The 25755-nt window shown below is 49.4% G+C and overlaps 8 protein-coding genes across 8 annotated transcripts; 6 read left to right on the top strand and 2 right to left on the bottom strand.

Annotated features, from left to right (window-relative positions):
- Positions 1–1113: 1113 nt before the first annotated feature.
- Positions 1114–2926, top strand: COCMIDRAFT_94179 (uncharacterized protein; the record flags this gene model as incomplete). The annotated part of the gene is made up of 5 exons (XM_007689351.1): positions 1114–2390; positions 2443–2479; positions 2570–2598; positions 2648–2680; positions 2746–2926. 5 exons carry the CDS (start codon positions 1114–1116, stop codon positions 2924–2926), a joined length of 1557 nt encoding a protein of 518 aa, XP_007687541.1.
- A 2849-nt stretch (positions 2927–5775) lies between these two features.
- COCMIDRAFT_36379 (uncharacterized protein) lies at positions 5776–6638 on the bottom strand (the record flags this gene model as incomplete). The annotated part of the gene is made up of 3 exons (XM_007689330.1): positions 5776–5874; positions 5933–6246; positions 6311–6638. The coding sequence occupies 3 exons, from the start codon at positions 6636–6638 to the stop codon at positions 5776–5778; spliced, it is 741 nt and encodes a 246-aa protein (XP_007687520.1).
- Positions 6639–7316: 678 nt separating this feature from the next.
- COCMIDRAFT_25947 (uncharacterized protein) lies at positions 7317–7867 on the top strand (the record flags this gene model as incomplete). The annotated part of the gene is made up of 2 exons (XM_007689320.1): positions 7317–7406; positions 7445–7867. 2 exons carry the CDS (start codon positions 7317–7319, stop codon positions 7865–7867), a joined length of 513 nt encoding a protein of 170 aa, XP_007687510.1.
- A 1677-nt stretch (positions 7868–9544) lies between these two features.
- COCMIDRAFT_36378 (uncharacterized protein) lies at positions 9545–11124 on the top strand (the record flags this gene model as incomplete). The annotated part of the gene is made up of 3 exons (XM_007689329.1): positions 9545–9781; positions 9836–10456; positions 10510–11124. The coding sequence occupies 3 exons, from the start codon at positions 9545–9547 to the stop codon at positions 11122–11124; spliced, it is 1473 nt and encodes a 490-aa protein (XP_007687519.1).
- An 837-nt stretch (positions 11125–11961) lies between these two features.
- Positions 11962–12996, top strand: COCMIDRAFT_36377 (uncharacterized protein; the record flags this gene model as incomplete). Its single annotated transcript, XM_007689328.1, has 1 exon — positions 11962–12996. The coding sequence occupies one exon, from the start codon at positions 11962–11964 to the stop codon at positions 12994–12996; it is 1035 nt and encodes a 344-aa protein (XP_007687518.1).
- A 561-nt stretch (positions 12997–13557) lies between these two features.
- COCMIDRAFT_36376 (glycosyltransferase family 31 protein) lies at positions 13558–15447 on the top strand (the record flags this gene model as incomplete). Its single annotated transcript, XM_007689327.1, has 1 exon — positions 13558–15447. One exon carries the CDS (start codon positions 13558–13560, stop codon positions 15445–15447), a length of 1890 nt encoding a protein of 629 aa, XP_007687517.1.
- A 2473-nt stretch (positions 15448–17920) lies between these two features.
- Positions 17921–18907, bottom strand: COCMIDRAFT_4907 (uncharacterized protein; the record flags this gene model as incomplete). The annotated part of the gene is made up of 6 exons (XM_007689310.1): positions 17921–18022; positions 18074–18422; positions 18471–18547; positions 18594–18633; positions 18686–18827; positions 18901–18907. The coding sequence occupies 6 exons, from the start codon at positions 18905–18907 to the stop codon at positions 17921–17923; spliced, it is 717 nt and encodes a 238-aa protein (XP_007687500.1).
- Positions 18908–19288: 381 nt separating this feature from the next.
- Positions 19289–21979, top strand: COCMIDRAFT_25942 (uncharacterized protein; the record flags this gene model as incomplete). Its single annotated transcript, XM_007689319.1, has 8 exons — positions 19289–19298; positions 19378–19395; positions 19472–19520; positions 19588–19681; positions 19737–20897; positions 20950–21130; positions 21470–21558; positions 21935–21979. 8 exons carry the CDS (start codon positions 19289–19291, stop codon positions 21977–21979), a joined length of 1647 nt encoding a protein of 548 aa, XP_007687509.1.
- Positions 21980–25755: the final 3776 nt, after the last annotated feature.

The raw sequence follows: 25755 nt of genomic DNA, 5'->3' as shown, positions 1-25755 counted from the left end.
ATCCTATCTGAGCTTCAGAGGGACGCGCTAGTGTGGGTGGCTGTGTGGCATGGTCGCTTTGCTTTGTCTCTGTAATTTCAAGGGACTTCTCTCGCTACGGGGTCTGATGAAAATTTGGAATTCTAAGAAGGCATGCCGTTTGTAGAAATGATCACGGGAAAATGCATTCCATCTTGCAGTAAAGTGAATCGAAAGAACGGGAAGGCGATATGCAAGTACAAGTAACGACCCTCGAAACGTCTGGAGAAACTGCCATTAAGCATGGACAGAAGCTGTGAGCAATTGATGCTTATATCGTGAAGTTTAGTTTTCTGTATATTGAGATTTCTTGTTCGAGTTGTATTCAACGGCAAGTGTCGTATTGTTCAAGCTTCGGCCGGGTCATGTTTATAAGAAATCATGGCGACACTAGCGTCATGCATGTCGCCGAGAAACACGTGCGGGAGCCATTGCCGCGCCATTTCTTCCACTGCCATTCCATATGCGTCGCAACCCTAACGGCCTTCGTGATGGTTCTCACTTTATCTCCTTTCTCCTCTAGACCTGTTTCGTTGTTCCCTCCGCTTTGATGTTACGGGCTTCCCTGCTAGAGTATTTGCACAGCGTCGAGCAACTACGTCATACATAACATTCATTACCCATGAAGTTATTCCCCGCTTAACGCATACAAGACTTCGTACCAAGCTTCGTCAACTCTTATTCAGCAATGACATGCATATTCCTCAGATATCTTCCGCTTTTAACTTGGTTGACAGATTAGTATTATTGGTTGACACGGCTTAACCCCTGTACGACAGCTACCCTAGTACCCATCATCGTGACGCAGTCGTATATCAAAAGTGTGCTTCGTATGTCGCATTACAAATGTCATTGAACTTCTGATTCGCCCGCGAAAAGAGTCCATCAGCTAGTCGAGCGCTATACATGGATTACTTGCAGCAAGCACTGTGACAAAGTGGCATGCCCCACGCTTAATGAGCAGTTAACCTGTTATTGTGGCATGTGGTACTCGAGATAGCGGGGCTATCAATATCGCGGTACTTAGTGGGTGTTTCCCCAGGCTAATACTGAATACCTCTGAATGTTACCATCTTCATACCTTGCGCATTGACAATGGCGCCCGCTGAGCCGCACGCAGAGCCTTTTGTGCTTTTGACATCCGAGGAACCAGACTTTCCCGAAGAGCGCGAAGGATGGAAGGGTTACATTGAATGGGAGAGATACCCTGAGAAGAAGAAGGCAGCAGAGATTCTAGCGAAATATGATTTCCCTGTACCACCAGAGTTCCAACTGCTCCCGCTCCCCAAGACGAATCCCGTCCTCGAGGGTGTGCGCTGGAAGTACTACCACTATGCTCTGGGAAAGACTACAAAGGACCTGCCAGCCATCTCATGGAACTATGTGAAGAAGGAAAAAAGCGAGGACATGATACACGTCTTGGAGTTTCCTTACAATGGCGAGCCACCCCGAAAGCGATTAGTTGAGACCGAGATTACCGACAACAAAGACCACTACATCCGAAACCACGGTGGTGTCCCTGAGATTGATCCCGAGAAGTACTATTTCGAAGTTGAAGGCCTGGTCGACACGCCAAAGAAGATAACCTTGAAGGAGCTTCAGGACGAAAGCATATTTCCACGCATGAATACTGTTATCACCCTACAATGCAGTGGCACGCGTCGTATCGAGCAAATACACGACTATCCCGGAGATGGCGACGAGCTCATCAACGCACCCTGGGGTGAGGGCGCCATCGGTACCGCCCGCTACGTTGGTGTCAGTCTGAAGAAGGTTCTTAGATATTGTGGTATAAAGCCAGAGGGAAAGCATGTGGAGTTCTTTGGTGCCGACACATACTTCAAGAAAGGACAGGTATACAACTACGCTGTGTCGGTACCAACCCGCAAGGTCAATATCAACGAGGTCATTCTCGCATGGGAGATGAATGGGGAACCACTACCTGCCATTCACGGAGCACCCCTCCGTGCAGTTGTGATGGGATATATTGGAGCCAGGAGTTGCAAATGGCTAACACGCATCAACGTCATTGAGAACCCGTCCCTGGCTCCGGTGCAGATGAAGGAATATCTGTACTACAGTCCTCAAAGGGGAAAGCAGAACGTGACGTACAGCAATGGCTTCAGCATTCAGACCATGCCAGTTTCAAGCGCTATCATGACACCAATCGACAAAGATGTCATTGTCCATGACGGGAAGATCCGCATGACTGGTTGGGCATACAGTGGTAGCGGCTGGCCAGAGCGAGTCGAAGTCAGCAACGATGGAGGGGGTGTTTGGTATGAAGTGCCATATGAGAATTTGAGTAAAAAGTACTTCCACGCCTGGCGCACATGGTGGATGGATGTTCCTGTCGATGCAGAGGGCTGGCTGTGAGTTCTCCGATTATCATGTGCTTGGTAACCGAGACTAACAAACCATCAGCGAGTTTTGTGTGCGCTGCTGGGATGATGCTTTGAACGTAAGTGATTCGGGAAATATGCTTCTACCCACCCCGGATGGCGTTTTGTTCTACTGCTGCGAAAAGATCATTTGCTGACATGAACTCTAGACCCAGCCAACATTCGTACGAAGCGCATGGTAAGCATTACTCAGTCTGCCGCTATCGACTCGCACTAACATTGGGTAGGAACTGGGATCTCCATGTGACATCGTCTTGCCAGTAAGCCATCCCCCTAATAACCTCGTCGCTTGTTCTCAAGATTATCACGCTAACACGTTCGATAGCCGCGTCAAGCTCTACAGCGTCAACACTACCAAGCCAGAAACTGCTCGACGTCTTAAACAGCTTGAGGAGCATAATGCTTCGATCAACCCTATTACTAGACCCGTACCGTTCGATCTTGAGACCAACGAAGAGTACCTAGAGGAAATGAGGAAGCGTGGTAGCCGTGACCCGGAGGAGTAGACCTGCTCATATAATGACTTGGGGTTTTCGCTCGATTAGTACTGACGCTCAGTTTCTGGAGCCTCCACTGAATAGGCATGTTGCTGAGAGAGCCGTAAAGACTTTGAGTGGGGTGAGGGGCCGTTGACTACGATGCACTAAGGTGTCAGACCGTGAGATGTTTCATTCATTAGTATAAATTTACGATTTTACAATGTACTCAATGCCATGCTACTGCAGTTTTGAAAACAAGTGTGCCTGCCCATACCAGTAGCACCTTTTTGGATAAAATATTCACTCTTATTTAGTTCATATATCGCTTCACATGAAAAAACGAGTCGGAATTCTTTTCGGCATCTTTACGATTCCGTTTGGTGGATGCACTAATTGCTTCCATTCATATTTCTCTTGATTCCCTTTCAAAAGATGTGAGTTTGAGTTTGAGTTTTTGACTTGCTATCGTACCTATCAGCTCTCGAAGGACTATTGATTGGCCTGATAGCCAGGGCAAGATCCCTCGTACGATTCACATATGATCGCATTACTAACTTTAATAAGCACGACGCTGAACAGGGTTTTTATCGCTTGTTGGAATGAGCCTGGAAGCCATGAATCAGGGCAAGCCTATCAGGCGCTAGGGATTAGTTCAACATGATCTTTATGACGTACGTAGGGGAACATCACTCCTAGAGCACTTCTCTTAAGTTCTCGAAATCGGCGTGTCATATACTTCTGACCCCAGTCATTGCACATGATTTTCCGTTGGAACCTCCGTTGGAACTACTACGGCCTCATAGGCTGTACTCACATTAATGTTTTTTTGCCTCAAGCAATGAAAATGTCGCGCCGTTGAACGTAAAAGACGATGCGACAGTCTTTTGGTAAAGTATCGTTGTCATATTGACCTGAGGCCAGCACTAGGAGACCAGGTATACCAAGGGCCAGTTGCTTCCTCCGAGATACAGCATTGCTCCTACTACTTTGACACGCGGTTTGATAACAACGACGATCGTACTTCCATTTTCGGTCGCCATTGCAGTTACCACGCACATCCCAAATGCGTATGGAGGTTAGCAGGCACCCACACGGCAAGCAAACCCCGGCACCACCAGCATTACTATCGATCGCTTTTATTCACTCAGAATGTCTTTGGTTTTCGAGGCTCTTGTGAAATGCTGTGTGCGCGGTGCTCTCAGGGGTCTTCTATCCCCAAACGCAAAGCAGCCTGCGGATACTGATGCCGCACAACCACGATGTTTTTGCGTACAGAAGAGACACAAGAGTGGGAAGAAAGATCGATCGTTTGTCTACAGAACCGGACATAAGACAAGAAGTGCTGGAAGCTACAAAATACGTTACTATGTGAATTTGGAACATGCCGATCTTGATGATTACGAGAGAGCAAGCTTCATCGGTGTACCGAAAACAGTTAATCACGACAGGGGTTAGAGTTTGAGGCGAACGGCTCGAAAATCCCAGATGGAACAGGGGCTGTGGAAAAGCAATATTATGCCTAAAAAGCATTTTAAACAACAATGTGGGACAAATCCTGCAACGTTCACGTAGTCCCCTGGTACCTTGTTGAAAGGGGAGTATACTCCACGTTAGAGAACGAAAACAATCCAGATGCCACGACATGTTCGATATGGTCTGGATAGTGTCATAAGAACAGATAAATCGCGTCACAGCTATTCGAGGCATAGGCCAGCAGAGGATTCTCAGAGATGGCCAGGGACTTTGCCTAAAAGAACAGCCCGCCCGACGTGAGCCAGTGACCCAACATTCGAACGCGCTCCCTGCTCCTGGAGAACGATCTAGTCAGAAATCTGCAAGGTATACAATACCAAAGTAGTCGGCGCTCCAAACTGTTGGCAGAGATACTCGTTCCATTGTAGCTTGTAACAACGTTGACACGGAAGAAAGTAGCGATGGATATCAATCGTCACAGGGGTCCTTTTTTCGGAGGGGTTCGATAGTTCATTTATCCCACCCCGTAAGACGGGGCAAGAATCGGCAAATCTCGTTTTCGGCATCGGTTCTACACAAACAGTGTGGAGCCACACACAGGGTGGCTGCATGGGTGATCGCTGTGCGTCAAATGCCCGTCATCATGCATCCCGAGGCGGGCTAGAGCATCATCTGGGAAATATTAAACGGACTCAACATCACTCAATGTTTTCAAAATCAAAAATTTCGGATCCAACATCGAGATTAATAAAGTACATGCCTGCGGCATATCGTCATGACCCATCTCATTCATCTGAGCCCCACACTTTCCGAAACGAGGCCAATCCAAAATTGAACCTTCTACCCGTCCATACATCGCGTTCGTACTAGGCCACGAATCCTTCCCTCTAAATCGATACACAGGCATGCTAGTAAGCCGGAGGACTGCTCCACAAAAACAACAAGTGTACCCGGTGCCCCTTCGCGGATCCAAGCAAGAGGAACATATTCAAGAACTAGACAGTTACGTATCGCGCTATGCATCCAGCTCGCAAAGTATACATACACAGAAGAGATAATGGTACTGAAAGGAAAAAGAAGATTATAGCTCCGACCCCAGGCAGCCGGTTTGTTCATCCAGCTCGTCACCTTATCACGTATGGATCGGTATAACCTCGTTCGCTTTCTACGTCGTTATCGTCGCTAAGACTGTGTACGCCATTTCGGTGGTCCTTATCCTCGTCACTGTCCTGGTGTACGCCGTTGCGATAGTCCTTGTCTTTGTCTCTGTCCTCGTCCTCGCTTTGGTCCTCGCTGTATCTGTCCTCGTCGTCCCCGTCCTGGTCCTGGTCCCCGTCCCCGTCCCTATATTCCTATGCAATATCAGCCTCCGCAAAAATGCTTGTTTTACGATTCTCTGGCGACTACAGGCAGGGCACTCCTGAACTCGCTATCGCAGAATCTTCTTCTTCCTCCGTTCCAGGATAGTTGTTCTTTACCATGTATTGAGCAATCTGCCAATCCTGCAATGGAACGTTAGCAATTGGGCATTTTCAATCTCCTGTAATGTATGCAACATACCACTAGCCCGCCTTCCATGTAATATCGCCATTTCTCCGAACTTCCCAGGTAAACCAGGATCTCCCATGGAAATTCTTCGGTCTCAAACTCCCAGATGGTCATGAATTTTAGGAGCGTGTCTTTGTCTACTGATTCGTACTTTTGCGCTCGGATATTAGTTGCATGCTCGAGCGTAAATACGCGCGTACGCAGTAATTCGGGGCTGTCGAGCATTCCGGGGATGAAATCGTCAATGAACCATTCTATGAATTCGTCGTAAACTTCTGGTTTTGGCTGCCAGAGCACTACAGCCCACATTCGAACATCGCGGGGGTCTGTTGTGGGGTGTCAGCTTTCATAGTATCGTTTTGCTTGGACGAGCCTGTGAGGTAACCATACCGTCTCTCCATTCATCGCCGTGATCCCTAAGGTACTCTTTGTAAGACCGAGTGTCCAAGCGTGCGCCGACTGGAACGTCGCCCAGCGTCGGGCCAATCTTGGCTTCGAAATCTTCTATTGACTCTTCCTCCGGCAAGTCGTAAATGGTCATATGCTTGCCGTTGACCTCATTGACTTCTTGGAACGGATTCTCGGGGGTTTGCTCTGCGGTGCGTGCTGAAGATTCAATCTTCGCAATGGTAGCAGGTATATGCCTGTTTTCGTACCAGGTTTGCGCTTCTTCGTCATCGTCGGATAAACCTGCCCAGACAACTGCGATTCTCGACATTTTCTTTTGAGCTGTTTCGATGCGCAGGTTCCGAGGCAATGGTCGAAAGGTTATGTAAGAGTGGTGGGAACTTGTGAAGTAAGTACACAACCACCGGGCAAGAGATGTGATCAAAACGGCGGTCAGGTGCCAAGATGGTGGGAACTAAGAGAGCAAGTACGGCCTGTGCCGCGTGGGTTTACGCTTGACTTCGGAGCCTCGTTGGCTCGGTAAAGGGGGCAGCACGTTGTGTGAATGACTTTGCTTGTAGTGTGTTCGCTGCGGTTAGTTCCCAGACTAGCACAGTGGGGAAACGGACCGTCTGGAACAAAGGGTCTCGATTACGGGAGGAGCTCCGCATTTTTATAATGGACAGACTAGGAAATGCTAGTGTCCCCAAGTTTCACATTGCAGCACCTACCGGTACGGTCCTCGAGTAGATCGTAATTACCCTCAGCCGATCCGCATCCTCAGACTACAGGCGCACCGAAAGGACGGATGGGTCTGGCAGGAATTTGACAGCGGCGGCAGGCAGCCCGACTCATGCAGGCAACGGGACCGTCGGGCTGCGGACACGGCTATCATGCATGAGAAAGGAGAGTTGGTGATCACAGGACGAGTTCCACATGCGACGCGACAGCGGCCAATGACGACGTATGGAGACTGTACAATGGCAACCCATGCGTAGTGTAGCGCATGATGGCGAGGCACGGGCGTATGGAGCGAATATCATCATCACCACCACCACCAAATCCACGGGGTGGCATTAAGCAACAGGTCTACAGTTATGTACGCATACCCAACAAACCCTTGCTTACAATTTTTAGCGCCCTTATGCCTGGAATATCAGAATAGAATTTGCAGATATTTACCCCTCGGGCGCATATAATGTTCCGTATCTTATCTCCTTCCTCCGCCCGGACACCATCTTCCCACTGGCCACATGCACCCATGCACGCTTGCACATGCCTCGCACCTCGCGGCTCACTTGCTCTTACAAGAACGCGAGTTTCTTCAGCTCGGCAATTGGATGTTGGACTTCCAAGACACCCTCTGTTATCCAGGAGAGGTTTAGCATGCACACCTTCGCCATTATTGTTTCCGTAGGCGTAGAGCGCCTAAACGTTTTCAGTCTTCTCGGTCCGAAAGGCAAAACCGGTCGTGGTACGTACCTGCATAGGACGAGTCAGTTTGCACGCCTCACCCCGACCAATGGCCTCAACTCGATGACGCGGGTTGAGAAAAGTTGACTGTCTCAATAAATGGATTACGTGGCGGAGTGTCGACATCGTCCACTGGTTTTGCGTGGATTTTGGAGATATATGGAACTCGTCCGGGTATATTAATCCGGCTTGTCTGTCCGTCTTACTTAGGCCCAGGAGGGAACGACAGCGTGGCAATGGGAAATGATATATCCTGAAGATTCCCCGTATACAAGAAAATACCAAGAAACCTACAAGGCAGGAAAGCCGGAAGCAGGTACAAACGAGCCCGTTGTTGTGTTACATTGGCATCTCGTATTCAATGCGCGACACGTAAAACTAGGGTCTTTAGCAAGCCGTTTGTCGATTAAGTGAATACATGGTCAAATCTACGTATACGTAATGTTAAGCCCGTGGGGAGGTCGGTGACACTGTCCTTGCGCGATCCACATCCAGGTTCATTTTGGGCATACGATGCCAGAAGAGTATCGTCTACACCAACTACAATCATTTCGACGATAGGGCAGGAGCTGGGATAAGACTCGCTACCAAAAACTCCGACCCTGAGCATGGACAGTCGGGGCGGAGAGTCAAGAAGCGAGCCGGATCGGCGGTGTACTTATGGTTTTTGGCAAATATTCCGAACCTGTCACAACAAGGATGGTGTCGTTCTCGAGGCCATAAGGTTTGCAATCCCAGGCACCTCCATATGCGTATATCACAACATGTGTCGACTGTGGATGGCGGTGAATATTATTTGGGATCACCTCATGAATCTGTAAGCCCAAATATCAGCTGAGTTTTCCAAGGTTTTTATAAACCCTCTCTGACAATAGCGTGGCTCCGAACAGCACGGGCTCCGAGATATCGGGGGCTTGACTCAAGAGTGAGGCAGACCGAAGAAAAAGGCAGATAACCTTTTTGTTATGACGAGCTTCGCATGTGCCCACGACAGTTCACCTCAGCTTTGCTATTCTACTAGTCAGCACCACTACCGTGGCTTGATAGAAAAAACAACGAATGGAATAGAGAACCGCGTATCTTTTGTTCCCGGCTGCGAGGGTGATCTTCTATCCATTCCAAGTAAGTAGCGCAAGCAATCGGACCGTAAATAAGAGTTCGTCAGAACAAGGCGATCCCCGCATCAAAACGACGGAACCGCAGCTCGCCAGTGGCTTTCTAACTTACGGCCCGGGTGTGTACTAGATGCTGCTACTTCTCGCTTATCCTTGACATCGAACCAGACAATCGTTCTAGTGGCCTTCACTTGAGATCTTCACTAGAGATCGTCCCTCTCATCAATTATTTTGGAAAGTCTCTCGCTATCGAATGTTCTTAGTCCAACATTAGTCTTCGACTGGCGAACGGCAATCAGTTTGATCGCTGTAGTCATGTGTTAGCGCTATAACACCGCGGCGATCCGGTGCAACCGGCATTTATGATAAGCATAGTGGGAACGGTCATTCGGTGAAAATTCGCTCTTAATGCTATGGAAGAAATGCTTTTTTTTTCGACATGCTATTTGTGCATTAGTAGTACCAAAATCATGGAGACATGACTTATGGTTTCTTTTTCCTCTTCTACTCTGGAAACGGGATACGAACGGCGACACAAGGAAAGACAACAGCTCACACCATTGAACAAGAAAAAAAGAAAAGAAACTTTCTCAAGGAGCGGAATTGAATACCCAAAGTGTCTACGGCTTAACTTTCTGCCCAGGTAGACATGTTGTGCAGATCTTTGTGGGCATGGACTGCGTTTACAGTCAGCCTCGTTTCAGCAACACCTCCGTCATCGGTTCATTCTCTAGATGAATTTGTTGCCTCACTGAGCCCCACAGCCCTCATCTATTATCCTGGGTCAGAAGGATATACTAATGCAACGTTACGGTGGGGCGCTGGACAGACCCCACAATACGACATGATCGTCAAAGTGGCAACCGAGGCAGATGTGCAAAAGACGGTTAGATATCTTTTTTGCTTTTGATGCTGTAGTTTTAAACTTACGTTGTACTAGATACTGTACGCTAATGCGAACAACAAGGCTTTTCACGCTATCTCGGGGGGCCATGCGATTACGGCGTACCTCAACAATGTTGAACATGCCGTCGGCATCTTAATGCGTGGTATGAAAGAGATATCGATTACGGAGAGTGGTGACACTGCTCTCGTCGGAGGTGGTATTCTCAACGGCGATGTCCTTGACTACTTGTGGGCTCACGGGAAGCAAACCATGACCACAGCGTGCGCCTGTGTTGGTTACATCTCTCCTATTCTCGGTGGCGGACACGGCTGGAACCAAGGCCGGTATGGCCTTGCAGCCGACCAGCTCGTCTCGGCACGCGTGGTGCTCGCCAATGGCACCGCCATCACCGTGAGCGAAGACAGCAACCCAGACTTGTTCTGGGCTATCCGCGGTGCTGGCCACAACTTTGGCATTGTAACTCAAGCTGAGATAAAAATATACGACCGAGAGCCAAGTCTTGACAATTGGACCGTCGATGTATTATCCTTCACTCACGATAAGATGGAAAGTATCGTGGGTATCGTAAATACCTGGTTAGAAAGTCCTAACAGATCAGTCGAACTAGAACATTACATAATGTTCTACTTTGACCCGAAAATCGACACAACCAACGTAAAGCACACCCTCCCTTCCCCACAAAGTCCACAAATCCTAACACCTCTCAGCCTGTCGTCGTTGTCTTCGTAATCTACCAAGGTACCAGTATCCCGACCCAATACACTGACCCTCTATACGCCCTCTCCCCTGTCACCAGCACATCCGGTCAAACCGACCTCGCAGGCGTGAGTCGCTTCACCGGCGCGGACCGCACCGGTACATCCTGCGAAAAAGGACTTACTCGCTCCGTCGTCCCCGTCTCAGCAATCACATACGACCTTCCTTCTCTCCGTCAAGTCCTCACCATAATGGCCTCCCTCCCACCTTCACTCAACCAAACCGTTGTTCTCCTCGAAGGCTACGCTACAAATCGCGTGGGCGCTATACCAAGCGATAGCACCGCGTACCCCGACCGCGAGGGCCAGTTGCTACTTTCGCCGTTTATGACGTATGAGCGGGATGAGAGTTTGGATGTTGAGGCATGGGAGGTTGCGGGAATGATCAGGGATGTGATGGCTGAGGGAACGGGGGAGCCGAGGAGGGCGTATGTCAATTATGCGAGGGGGGATGAGACGGTTGAGGAGTTGTATGGGCCTGAGGAGTGGAGGTTGGAGAGGCTGAGGGGTTTGAAGAGGGAGTATGATCCGTTTGGGAAGTTTAACTTTTTTGCGCCGATTGTTTGATGCGGGGTGGGACGGTGAGAAGAGGGGCTTGAGGGTTAGGGATGGAAGTGCTTTGTTGAGTAAGAGAATCCACTTTGGTTCAAGGTTTTATCTCGGAGATTTACTGAGCTGTCTATTCAGGGAGTATATTTTTGGAAAGTTTTTTCCTTACTCCAAGATCCTCTAATTTTTTTAGGTCCCTAAGAATTCCTTTCTTCATATCCAGTAGCCGCTCAGTCAGCAGGCGAAAATTCTCAAATATGAGCCCACAGCAGCAGAGCCTCATACGATATGAACTTATATCAATGGGAATAAAGACACGACTCGTCAGCTTGCAAAGACTGTCAACTTCTACTAATACAGCTAACAGTGCTCTAAACGACATTGCAGCCACCAAGTGGGCCACGTTCGTAAAGTTACCATTTCGCGTAGAGTATCTGCACACACCGTTGAACACTCGCATCCAATCCAATCACAATGTCCCATGCACTCTAGTGTATGTGATGAGGTGTTGGTGTATCTTGGCTGATAACCTTGCGTACATTTAGTCATGTCGAGCGCTTATTCATGCGCTTACTGATGGCCTGAATCCGCAAGATCCGCAACAAGTCGTCCAATCGCCTCGAACACTCTGTATGAGACTCTGAGGCTTGTTTGATTCAAGGTTCTGACTGGGCCACGATGCGGTCCTCGCAGCGAGAGTAAATGGCTCAAAGTAGGTGGCTTAAAAGGGTACGTGGTGGCTGATACATCCGGAGATGCGGGACGACCACGTAAAGGAGATAGGTTTATAGATGGGTGTCTTCCTTGCGTTGTCTTCGGTAGTCACTGCCTTGTCCTATATCGAAAATCTGTAAAATGTTCAGGCTGCCGAATTACTCTGCACCGCGGGGTGAAAGCATCGCGCTTTCGCCATGCCCCGTCACGCCCAAGAGTAATGTGTACGCCGAAGAGAAGGATCCTTTCGATGCTCTACGGAGAGCAAGTGCGACGAGTAGTGAAGAGACATACTCAGAAGAACCCTTATCGCCTACCAGCACATGGTCGAATTCCACACGCCCGAATAGCAGTCCTCCCTACACTCCGGAAACCTCTGTACCACGAGTAATCGCACCAGCCCGTCGCCCAATCATCAAATCAAAGACCTTTCCAGCTCCTGAACGCATCCCACGATCTACCGGAACCCCATCAGAAAGATTAGAAAGCATACTCCCAGACCTACTACCTCTAGACGATCAATCAAAAACACTAAGGCTCCAAGCCCCCTTCATATACGAGACACAATCGCGAAACCTACCAAAATACCAACTACAGCAAACCCTAGACCGAAGCAGTGGCCCATCAATGCACCTCAACATCCGCCGCATCCAACCGCACGAAACACGGCCCTGTTCCGTACCCGCAATCTTCGCAGCGCAGGATCGGCGCATACGCTACGATGAAGAAGGGACCTTGTATACTATTTCAGACTTCGACATGAAGGGACGGGCCGAAAATGCGTTGAGGGGCAGCATCCAGCTTACGAGTGGAAAGACGCTGTGGGGCGGGCAGTGGACGCGCATTTGGCACGTCACCAGGTGCCGGGCGCGGCATTCTCGGTGTGACTACCGGGGCAGTTGCGAGCCGGAGAAGCATCTTTTGTTCTGCATAAAAAAGGGCGTATGGGAGGATGCGGAGGGCGTGGTTGTTGGGCGGGAGGAGAGTAGGAGGGTGGGGAGTTGGGGTGGGGATGGATTGGCTACGAGGTGGAAGGGGGTGGGATCAGAGAGGGAAAGTAGGGCGCTGGAGATGACGGATGCAGTCAGAAGGGACCAGACAAAGAGCGATCTGCTGGTTGCATGTTGGGTGATGAGATTGTGGATGGCGGGTGAGTTTGTGTGGGATGATGCATAGGGGGTTTAAGGTGATTGCATAGCGAGGCGATTAAAGTTTTTTTGACAAGCAGAGGCCGACATTGATAGTGATGATTATGTCGGCAGGGAATTGCTGGTCGTGGTGAAGGGGCAAGATGGCTGTACATGGTTGTTAGTAGAGAGAAATGATATGCCGAAGCCCAACCGTAACTAGTACGTCTGCTGTGCCCCTGGAATCCGCCCGGTGCACGAGTGTGATTTTCCTTTTTTTTCCTAGGCACGCTCTCCACAGGCAAGACGAAGCCACTGGGGCCGAGTGTTTTCTGACAGCAAACGAAAGCCGGGCCTTTTTGAGCGGACACGGCGTAGGCGCACCATCGCGACCGAGCGCCACAGCCAAGGGGGCGAGCGGCCTACTAGGCACCGCCTCATGCACCCGTCCCAGCACCCATTGTTCAGAGGGGCATGCGACTTCTGCGACCACGACCGCCAGAATGCCCCTGTCTGTACCCTGAGGCGACAACAGTAATCGGATGTATTGAAATTGTTTCTCTGTAAAACCAGCCACTCCAAATCCGGCCATTGAGCCTCTGTCCTCGTCATGCCGACCGTCACCCCCTCCCGGCTCGCCATCGTCGTAATCGCCTTCTCGCTCTTAACTTTCTTCTGGTCATTCGGGCTTCCTTCTCAAAACGCTCAACCAGAGGTGCCTGTTATAGATCACTATGAACACAAGAATGTCCATACCGAACCGATAATTCCGCCACCCGCTATTGAGACACCCGCCAATGTTCACAACAAACCGGGCGAAAAGGGTCATGCGGCTACCCCTTCCCCTAGCACGACGGGCGTAGCCGAATTTGAAGAAGACGGTGGGAGATGGCAGGACGCGAATAATGGCATTGCTACACCCTCTACGCTTCTCACCCACACAATTGCCGCCCACAAGAGCGCTGCTGTAGACAACTCGGACAACGAACCTACTCCGGCTGCCGTCGCCCCTCCCTCGACACAAGCCGTAGAAGAACACTGTCAGAATCTTGCAATGGCGCAAGATGTCATGGTGGTGCTCAAGACATCAAAGGCTAGTATTGAAAAGTTGAACGCGCACCTCCGTACCTTGATTTCCTGCGTACCTACCTTTGCCATCTTCAGCGACCACGAGGGCGAGTTTGAGGGCCACAAAGTATACGATGCGCTCAAGGCCGTGAGCCACGAAATCAAGTCTTCGCACGACGAATTTCACGAATACCGAATCATGCGCGCGGACGCCCAACACAAGCCCGATGCGGCGAAGCTCGATGAATTGGACAAATGGAAGATGCTGCCAATGGTATATCAGGCCTATCATATGAATACCCATGCCAGGTTCATGGTCTTTATCGAAGAAGAAACGGCCCTGAGTTGGACCAATTTGTTGCAATGGATCGCCAGACTGGACTATCGGATACCCTACTACAGCGGAGCCCCTGCTTACATTTCTGGAACACAAACGGCCCAACGCGGACCAGGCATCTTGCTGTCTCAAGGTGCTCTGCGGAGATTTGCAAAATCTTATGACGAGCAATACACTCGCAAGTGGGAGCCGGCCGTTGACAATGAATGCTGCGGAGACTTGATGTTGGCAAGAGCCATGGCAGATGCGCATGTGGAACTGTACTCGTCCTGGCCTCTTCTCCAAGCCGAGCAACCATACAGTCTCGACTACACCAAGAGACACTGGTGCGCACCAGCCGTCTCGTGGCACAAAGTCAGCGGTGACCAGCTCACTCGGCAATGGGAGATCGAAAAGAAGTGGACTAGCACCAAGGGTTGGAAAACACCATACCTGTTCCGCGACGCATACCAAGACCACGTCGCACCACACGTTGAAGCACGCAAGGAAGGCTGGGACAACCTGAGCCATGACGCCAAGATTGTCGCGGCAGAAGGGAGACAGCAACAAATCAAAGACGAAGCCCAAAAAGCCAAGCAAAATCAAGAAGAGGAAGAGAAAAAGAAGCAGGAAGCCCTCAAGGAATCTCAACGCGAATCTGACAGTGAACCCGACCGCGAACCCGACCTACCTGGCGTCGTGAAACCAGAGCATCCAGAAAAGGACAAAGCAGAAGACCCAGAACACTTAATGAAAGATCACAAAGACGACATCCTACAAACCGCTGGCACACATACTACCCACCCGCAAAAACGAGAAGACAAGAAGAAAGAAGGCGAAAAGAAGGAACCACCCAACTGGGACAAGCTGGCCGATAAACACCCCAATGCCGCAGATAGCCCCGAGGCGTGCCAGAAGACGTGCGAACAAATCGAGGACTGTCTGCAATGGCGGTACTCTAATCACGGGGACGGAGAGTGTCATCTTAGCAAGGTGATTCGACTGGGTGGCTCGATTGGAGATGGGCGGTGGACGAGTGGGTGGATGACGGATAAGATAGAGAGTGTTAAGAGGGAGTGGGAGTGTAAGGAGGTGAAGTGGAGGTTTTATCAGTAAACTTGGGGGGTTTTTATATTTTGGGGTTTCTACTAGATCGTGGTTAAGATGGAGACTATGGTCGTGAAAATGATGGAGTTGGTGGTGTTTATTTGGGAGAACTGGGGATGTGAAGATGGCTACACTATTAACTTTACATGATATGGTGGAGTGAGGTGGACTGAGTGGTAGATGTCATGGTGCAAGTGGTTGTATGTATACCCTCTTATTGCAATTTATTGGATTTTGAGCATAGTGATGAGAATACTGGTATGAAACGATATCCTCGTTTAACAAGCATGACCTATAGATTGCATTGGATTCCGGTGGACTACGAAGGCTAATAGCCGCTACGTCAATATTTCTCATGCTAGTACTCGAAAAACAGGTACCTTGCATTCAACGCGCCAAGCCCATCACACGTGACTGCGCATCACTCCCGCTCCCCACACCTACGCGCCCGCCCCGTTCCTGACTACCGCCTCAAAGTAAAAATCAAGTGCCACGTCTTGCTTTCCCGCACGTCACCCACCGCCCCCAACTAACCCCCCTTTTAATTCCACCAAGTTTCGAATCCAGCCTCGCTGAATTCCAACTTCCCGGAGGGGCGGTGGGCAAACGCCAGCCACGCAAGTCGTTCCCAGCCCCTCTGTGAGCCATGTCCCCCCAACCACCCTTCGGGTTATGCAACGCACGCACCCCCCGGGCCCAGCCACGTCTTGTACAAAACTAAGCTGCCAGACCGCATTTCTGCAGTCTCTCTTGAATAAAATATACATTTCGTATCTTGACCATTCTTACTCTCCAACTCGTCCTACACGATTTCGTTTTGCTGCAGGTGGTGATTCATCATCGAAAGGTTGCAACGATCTTACTTACGGTTACACTACCCTGGGATATACCATTAAACCCCGCTCTACCTTTACGTTGGGTACTCACGACTACGAACGAAGCCAATCCTCCTTCTTACCGTCTGAGAGAATTGATATTATCACGCGCGATAAAGAAAACAAGCAGTGCGCACATCTTTTTTTTTACTTTTGATACTAGTACTAGTATCTTTTCCTTGAGCGCGTTTGGCTAATATGCAGTTAGTATTCCTACGTTTACACCGCTCCCGTTCAATCAAACCACCCAAAACACCAATCGGACAGATTTAAAACGACACAACCGCCAACATGCAGCGCAACATTGTCATCTTCCTCATCATCCTCATCCTCTTCATTCTCATCGCTGCGATCGCATACGGTATCTACTATCTGCAGACGCGCATGGCGGTTGGCGGTACCGCGTCGTCGGTTTCGGATATGACTGAGAACGTATAAACCCTTCGCCCACCAGGGTCTTTTAACCTCTTCTCGCAGGAGGGGTTTTCCTACCTCCCCTTGCAGAGGATTCGCAAGAGGGTTTTCCGACTTTACTTTCCCCCTCTTTCACAAGAGGCTTTTTCGGGGGTAGCGCTATACGCGCGATTACGGTTTTTACGAGCAAAAAAATAACAACGAAAGATGGGTTTATACGAGGGATGAAGAGATGTGAAAGGGGATGATGTTTTGTATACACTTTGGCATTCTAGCATGGGCTTGGGCGTTTTTTGGATCGGGTACGGTACGCTATTATGCGACTGGAGTTTTTTTTTTGCTTTTGGATTTGACTGCAAGGGAGGGGGGGGATAATGAGATTGAGGATGGGAAAGGCCTCGGAGGGGATATACCCGTAACGAAACGATTATTGTATGGATGTGTGATGATGAGAGAGTTGAGATGAAATGAATATTTTTGACATGTTAAAGGAAGATGTTGTTTGCGTGGACGGTATAAATGAATGAGATTTGATGTGTTTTCCTAACATATCCACAGAATCAATAATGACGGTCAGTTGGTCCTTTGAGATTGGTCATGAAGAGCAATTTCGTCTATCAATAGATTCATGATTCCGATCAGTTTGAGTGCATGGTGACATGAGAGTTTGTACGAAATACGTTCAGACCGCATCTTGGAAGACTCCATTATCGGTATTGATGAAACTAAAAGTACAGAGAGAAAAAAGAATCCTGAACCCATCAAAAGTGAAATATCCAGAATGCGCCGTTCCCGGATTCACATACACACAAGAGAAACTTTTTCTCGTCTGTCCTGATGCAAAGAAAATGCCATGTGGCGACTTGCTCTATACATCTCGCACCGTTCCGACACTTCCCAAATGAAAGCCAAGTTACAGTTCCCAAAACTCTTCCTTATGTGCTGGTTCAGAGAGGGACAAGTAGTCGACAGGAGGCAGACTGGGAGAATCGAATCTTTCTACGGGGGTAATCGGAGATACGGTGGGAGACTTGATCGCTTGTTCAGGTTGGGCAACGGCCACAATCGGGGAATTGGGTTTTGGAAGCATGTCCTCGATACGCATGTTCGGGGCACAATGAAGGGACGGCGAAGTATGGCGGCTCAGGGGGAGCCCGCTACTGGGTTGCGTATTCTATTCGTCTTGAAGCGAGTTAGTAGCCTGTCTCCATGGCATCTGTGGTATCATTGTCACCATTTGGAGGTTCGTCACTGGTATGTGTGAAGACGAGGTGGCTTTCGTAGTACTGAAGCATCTGCGGGTGGTCAGTCAGAAGTCACGACAAATGATTGCAGCAAAAACAAACCTTTTGGGGACACTTTTGGTAGACGTGCTTGAGGGGGTGTTGTGTCTTTTGTTGGTTGTTCCACACAAGGTATACGAACTTGGCCAGGTCGCCTGTCTTGGGATCGCGCATTTCCTCGACTGTATCGACATAGCTGACATCATGCTCCCATGAGCCTGGTGGTGGGCTCCATGCCTTCTCTACCTTGAGCGCCTTTTCTGGTTTCACGCGCTTAGAACTTGTTGTGGGGGTTTCTGATCCGGCTTTGGCGCCCGAGACGGACGGCCGTCCCTTACGCTTCTGACCCTTTGGTTCTGGGCGACCGCCGATACTGGAGAAGTACTCGTTCAAGACGTCGACAGCTCCCTCCCTGCAATTGTCAGTTTTGATGCGGTCGGAGCAGGCGGATACGGCATACATGTTGTCTTCGGCCTCCCACGTCCGGTCTTTGGGATCATCGTATCCCTCCCATTTGACGTCAAATTGAAGCACACCCTGTCACTGTCAACACTGCACATCTGGAATGAGCCCTGCTACGCACTTTGTGGAATCGATGACCGTAGATTGCCTCAACTACATATCTATCGCACTGTCAGCGCAAGTCAATGTGATAGCACACTGGCATGCGCGTACTCGTCCTCTCCAATATCGCTGTCTTGATCGTTGTCGTTGTCGTCATCGTCATCGATTGGGTCTTGTTTGGCTAGTGGTTGCTTTCCCTTTGCCTTTGCGGGTACATCTTCGACGCCCGAGGACTCGTTATCGCTAAGCGCAGCTGGACACGAATAAGCTACTGAACTGCACGCGTAGGAGGGGTGTAGAAGAGCAGGCGGGCGGGCGCAACTCACGCGGCATAGTGAACTAGGGTCGCTATAAATGGCGGATGGCCATGCAGAGGTACGGATAGTTTCGCAAGGCTCGGGGAAGCTTGAGAGAGAGCGAGCGTATACGGGCAATTGCGGGCAAACGTTGTGGCAGCAAATAGCCGGGCAATGCGCAAAGAGTTGAACACGGCTACCAGGACCAGAGGCGCGTATGTTCGCGACGGGAGGCCGTGCGCGCCCATGCCAAGCCCTCGCCGGGGAAATTTCAAGACAGACATGCGAGCTGTTTGGACGGACCCCACCACCCCTCACTGCTAAACACCCCTGGGAGTCTTTCATTGTGTATACCGATACACATTTAATCCTTTCATAAACTCGGAAAAGGGCTTTTTGAGCCAACAGTTCTTTCACCATGGCCATGCGTAAGTTCTGCAGGCTCCAAAAACTCCACTCATTCAACAAACTTTACCAATGAATGTATGCTAATATAGATGATTACAGAGGTCGATCTTTCCAACGGTATGCCTGTCCATTCACTACGAACTCCCCGATCCTTCAATCCCACGGAACAAGCAACTGATACCATAGATTACAGCGCAGGTGATGAAAGATGAGGCGGGCAGGCCGTTTATCATTGTCCGAGAGTACGTAGGCAACCAGCTATACACTTTGCAGGCTTCTGCAAAAAGTTTGGAACTAACAATGGGGTAGCCAGGGCAAGAAGCAGAGACAGCACGGAAACGAAGCTGTCAAGTCCCACATTCTAGCAGCAAAGACGGTTGCCAACATTGTCAAGAGCTCTCTGGTATGCCACAGCCGTTGGAACTGAGCCAGGCCGAACACTAGCTTATAGATTGTAGGGACCGCGAGGACTGGACAAGATTCTCATCTCGCCCGACGGAGATATTACTGTTACTAACGACGGCGCTACGATTCTCTCTCAGATGGAAATCTCCAACCACGTCGCGAAGCTACTAGTCGAGCTGTCAAAGTCTCAGGACGACGAGATTGGTGACGGAACAACGGGTGTCGTAGTATTGGCCGGAGCTCTCCTCGAACAAGCCGCCGATTTGATTGACAAGGGCATTCACCCAATTCGGATAGCAGACGGATACGACCAGGCTTGTGAGGTCGCCGTGGCCAAGCTGGACGAAGTCAGCGACGAGATCAACTTCTCGCGGGAAAACACAGAAGAGCTGTTCAAGGTTGCAAAGACCAGTTTGGGCAGCAAGATTGTCTCAAAAGCGCATGACCAGTTCGCCAAAATTGCCGTAGACGCCGTGCTATCAGTCGCAGATCTGGAACGAAAAGATGTCGACTTTGAGCTCATCAAGGTTGACGGCAAAGTTGGTGGATCATTGGAAGATACACTCCTTGTCAAAGGTGTCATAATAGACAAGGATTTTTCCCACCCCCAGATGCCTTCCGAGGTCAAGAACGCCAAACTCGCAATCTTGACATGCGCATTCGAGCCCCCGAAGCCCAAGACCAAGCACAAGCTCGACATTACCAGTGTGGATGAGTTCAAGAAGCTTCAAAACTACGAATCGAGCAAGTTCACCGAGATGATTGAGCAGATTAAGAATACCGGCGCCAACGTAGTAATATGTCAATGGGGTTTCGACGACGAGGCTAACCACCTTCTTCTCACAAACCAGCTGCCAGCTGTACGGTGGGTAGGAGGACCCGAGATTGAGTTGATTGCCATCGCCACCAACGGTCGCATTGTACCAAGATTCGAGGACCTCAGCGAGGAGAAGCTTGGAAAGGCAGGCATTGTCCGTGAGTTGACATTCGGAACTACAAGAGACAAGATGCTGGTCATCGAGGAATGTGCAAACACAAGAGCCGTCACAGTCTTTGTCCGCGGAAGCAACAAGATGCTTATCGACGAGGCTAAGCGATCATTGCACGATGCTCTTTGTGTCGTTCGCAATCTGGTCCGAGATAACCGCATTGTATACGGTGGAGGTGCGGCTGAAATAGCGTGTTCACTTGCCGTCGAAGATGCGGCAGTCAAGGTAAGCAATACCCACGCGGCATCGGCAATGAATAGCAGCTAACATCTTACAGAGCCCCGGCCTGGAGCAATACGCCATGCGCGCTTTTGCTGACGCCCTAGATTCGGTACCCATGGCGCTGGCCGAGAACTCTGGCCTGAGCCCAATCGAAACCCTCGCCAACATCAAGTCCCGACAGGCTAAGGAGAAGAACTACCGGTTAGGTGTTGACTGCATGCAGACGGGTTCCAATGGTAAGTGCGCCCCTTCTCTAATGGTTGTCATCAACAATGCATCCCTCTCGTTTCAGCGGCGCCTGGTTGCTTCGGTCCTCACCGCCGTTCGGTCAACGTGCATGACCCCAACAGTTTGGGGAAATATGTTCCGCAGTGCATCAACTCAATCGACGCCACCGTGGGGTGAGGTGAAATTACCCCACGCCCCCAATGTTGCGCTGGCATGGTACAATCCTGGGTGGGGGAGATGAGAGTCATCTGAGCCGCCCGTGCAGTGCTGTCGCTTCCATTCACAGTACCACGGGCATTGTTGGCAGCCTGATATGGAATGTTTGGCTAACGTGGCGTTCTCTGCAGATATGAAGGAGCATTTTGTCATCGATCCTCTGATCTCGAAGCGACAACAGCTGCTGCTCGCTACACAATTGTGCCGTATGGTACTCAAGGTACGTATTGTAATTTTGGTGTTTCGTAACATGCCCCGGGTCGCTCCCTTGCCCGTCATACCTTCTTTTTTCCTTTTCCCGTCAAACTTTCTTTGTTGTATGTTGTCTGTGCGACCTCGCCATCCCCGGTATCCCTTGCACTACAGCCTAGACTCAATCACGATGCCGGGGAAGCGGGGAAGCGGGGAAGCTACGGCCACGGCCGTGCAAATGCTTGCATGCATGCTTGTCTTTTGCTGTTACATGCGACAAACGCGGCATTCAGTTGTGTCACCGGTGATTTTCTCGTCGCTATTCACGGCTACTTGTAACTTGTTTTTTGCATCATTTGCGTTGCCAATGATGTACAACACACACGGGCTAACACACGGCACAGGTCAACAATGTGATTATTGCCGGAAGCGGAGAGCAGGATTTCTAAACGCCACACATGTCACTGCCGTATGCAATGTCATGACGATACGAGATTTAGTGTCCGATTCGAGTATACTAGCATGTAGCGAGACTTGAGACTTGAGGCTAGTTAGAAAGCATCGAGATGTCACTGGTATACCCGTGGACTGTTCAAAACGAATAAGAAATATACGGATCATGATGACACATGACTTTGGAATGATTGTTGAAGTGTGCTTCTCTGATTTGGCGGTTGTGGTGACGAATTCACTGCTTATTCTTCTTACGTTTCATACTGTGCGACTTGCACTCTCTGTGCATTACGATTGAAATCGCCTTGATAACGTCAGCCAAAGCGATAGGTGATCGCTATAGAAAAAAAAGCCATTTAGATCTAGACAAACATACACGCTACGTATCTTGATAGCTAGACTGCGTTGTACTTCTATTTGGTAATATCAACTCGGCGTGGTGTATTCTACTACTTCTCTCGAACTACTCTGGCGCAATGAGATGCTTTGCAAAAAATCCCCAAGTACTTTATCTTTAGCCTACATTGAATTAAGTAATTTCATCTAGCCACTGGGATCCATTCCGTGGTGGTAATAAAGATTCAGTGTTGCTTGGCTGTCTCTCTCTCTCTCTTTGGCTAGTTATTCTTAGCGAAATGGTGAGCGTGTGCTACTAGGAGTTATACACTGGAGTTCGTTTGTAAATATTTCATTTGTAAGTGATGTGCTGTATGAAAAGGGCTAGGTATATGGAGGGGGTGCAGGGTAGGGAAGAGGTGTCAGGGATAACGAACTAGGTCTAGGGATTGGGATATTGTCAAGTGTAGGGAAGAAGGGGCGGGTTGGGTGGATGGGATAGTGTACGGATGGTAGAGCAGAGCAAGGAAAGAGGTACTAGAGGGCGAATGGGAAACGGGGTTTGGATGCGAGATATGAGAGATGGATGGTAGTTTTTTAGTGGTACACGAGGATTTCTTGCACGTCGTTCCGTGTTTCAAGGTAGAGGTGCTTTTGATCACTTCTTTGGCGAAAGGGATGGTCACAGGTTTATGCGAAACGCTGAATGTAAGATGGCTTCTATTCGCAATGAATGTTTGGCCTAGCTCTTTTTCGTGTTCTCAATGTGAAATATGTATGCATTCGATGAAGCGGATACTCATGAGTGAAGAGTGTTGACTTGGCAGTGTAGTAATGGGACTGAGTGTCTTCCTTCTGCGGGTCTAAAACATAGATGGGGTGAAGAAGGGGGAACGGATTATGACGGGTATATGTGTAAAAGTCCTACAGTAAAGTACGTGTAAGAGATGATAGGTGAAAAGGATCAAGTTACCCAGCATCACTGCTGCTACTGTGAAAGTGTAGAAGATACTACGTACTCAAGGAATACAGTGAATGACCGGGACTAATATTGCACTGGATACAGCAATGCGTGTATGATTTTGCACGTGAGTGTATGGATTTGGAGTGGAAAGCGACGAATATATATCTCAAAATGCAATTGAGTTGTACACTGAGGAAGTGCAAGGAAGTTGCTTCACAATATCCACACATGTCTCCTACGTAGTGTAGACAGTACGTGTATGAAATGTATGACTAGACTCACCCCCCGTTTCTTGCTTTCCATCAGAAAGCACGACTAAGTTCGTAATTTGGGTATCTCAGAGTAATTGAGATGCAGAGGCAAGACGAGCAAGAAGCAAGGACCATCGTATCAGCTCTACGCTCAGTGCGATACTTACACGTCACAATCACTCCCTTGTTTCTTTTCAAGTAAAAAAACCCAGATCCGAACCATTCCAAAGAAGATGCGGGTTCACCAGCCCCTCATCCCGGCGCCTAAGCAATGCACACTACCCGTCCGTCTCCATACACCCAGTCCTGTAGCTAAAGACGGTAAACGCCACATCGGACAAAAAAACCCATCTAGCTCTGTATTCAACAAAACCTTCTTCCCTTCCCTCCATAAGCGAAAGAACCAGAACAAAGAAGCAAGGATCCAAAAGCTTCTACTTCCATGCACCCTTCTAGCGTGAACCGCAAGAGAAGAAAAAAAAAGCCACGTCCATCACCAAACTCAATCGCCGCCCGTCACGGTAAAAATCTCGGAACAATTCCAACTTACCGGCTGTCATCCCCCCCCCAAAAAACATTCCAGCATCACGTTCACAACCAGAATTAACCAAAAAACTTCCATAAACTTTCCCAGCCACCCTTTTGGCCTTCTTTGTTGAGACACACCTCCTTCACCCCTGTACGTTACGCTATAGCGAAACCCACAATCGGGCATTACCGCATCGCATCGCATCGCTAACCTCCGACTTTTTTTTTCTCTCCTTCCTCCCGCTCCCCTAGCGAACCTCCGATAACTTCCAGACTAAGCCAGGCACGGTATCACACTAGCACTCCATGCATCGTCGCATGTGAAAGCAAACCACCCATTCTTTCGCGGCTGTTTGACCCCTTGGGGCTATTATCTGGGCCTTTTGTTGTTATTAACCACAACCCCCCACTTTGCCGCACGCACGCACGCACGCACTTTATTGCCTACTATTTACTTACTTCTACAAAGGGTAGGTAGGTAGGTAAGTAGGTAAGTAGGTAAAGGAAAAGGCGCCGCAAGGTGGGGAGAAAAAAAAGAGGACCTCCGATTAACGACTAACGGGCCTACGGTCCATGGTCGAAAAGACCTGAGACCTCCGACCCACACACACACACACACATACATACACGAGACCTCCGATACCCCACCCAACTGCTTGCGTGGCGGTGTCCGCTAAAAGAAAATAAACATGCAACAGTAGACCTCGAGGGTGCGCAAAGCGATCCGACTCCTCATGCGCCTCAACAATATATCCAGTCGACTACTCAGAACGACAAGGGGAGAGAAAAAAAACCGGGCTTATTTTCTTTTTTTTCTACGAACCCCGTTTGGTGGGTGGAGTCGCCCTTCAAAAACAAAGGGTCTAGAAGACTCGGGTTATAAGTATAGAGAAAAGCGTCATGTGTGTGTGTGGGTCTTTGTTATCGGACGTTTACGGGTTCACGTTTTCTTTTTTCTTCTCGTTCTCGTACGCGGGGCTATGGAGGTAAGGGACATGTGAAGGGAAGTGAGTGGAGACGGAGGAGGAGAACAGGACAGGACGGGTGATATTTGCAGGGATAGGGGAATCGATAGTGTGTGTGCGTGTGTCGATGGGGATTCGGGGCAAAAGGAAGGAAGTAAGGAAGGATGATTGGGTGGTGATTTCATGGATAGGATTATTTGACTCGATTCGATTCGATTCGAGTCTTCTTGATGGCGAAAAGGGGGAAGGAAGGTGGATTTGCGTTGCAAATCGCTCAAAGTATGGGGAGGTTGGGATGCAGATGCATTATGGAGTACATGTGAATGTGTACCCTCCGCGCACATGTGAATATTACAGTATCGGTATCAATTCCCCATCTCCACACCCGCATGTAATTTTTCTTTTCCTCCCCCCCCCCAAAGAACATGTGAATACATCGGCAGAGCTCGGCTACCCTTAGCGCATACCACCTGCGTCCAGGCAACAACGGCACGATGGCGCCAAAAAAAAAAGTCACCGTCGATGCAAGTGACAACATGTAAGTGATGCATTATGCAGCAGCAAGCCTTCGCTCCGAGAAAATCACACAAGCCACAAAGGCCCACACAACAAGGGCGGAGCTTACCCAGATGTGGCGTAAGACCTAAGTAATCTCGTTTTCCCAACAAATATCTATTTTTTTTCCCTTCGCGTCATTTACGACTAAAAAAGAGTTGTTTGTTGTTCAT

The sequence above is a fragment of the Bipolaris oryzae genome (assembly GCF_000523455.1).
Source record: "Bipolaris oryzae ATCC 44560 unplaced genomic scaffold scaffold_56, whole genome shotgun sequence".
NCBI classification, from domain to species: domain Eukaryota; kingdom Fungi; phylum Ascomycota; class Dothideomycetes; order Pleosporales; family Pleosporaceae; genus Bipolaris; species Bipolaris oryzae.
Note: the sequence above shows the minus strand (reverse complement) of the source record. Positions and strands in the feature narration are given on the sequence as shown.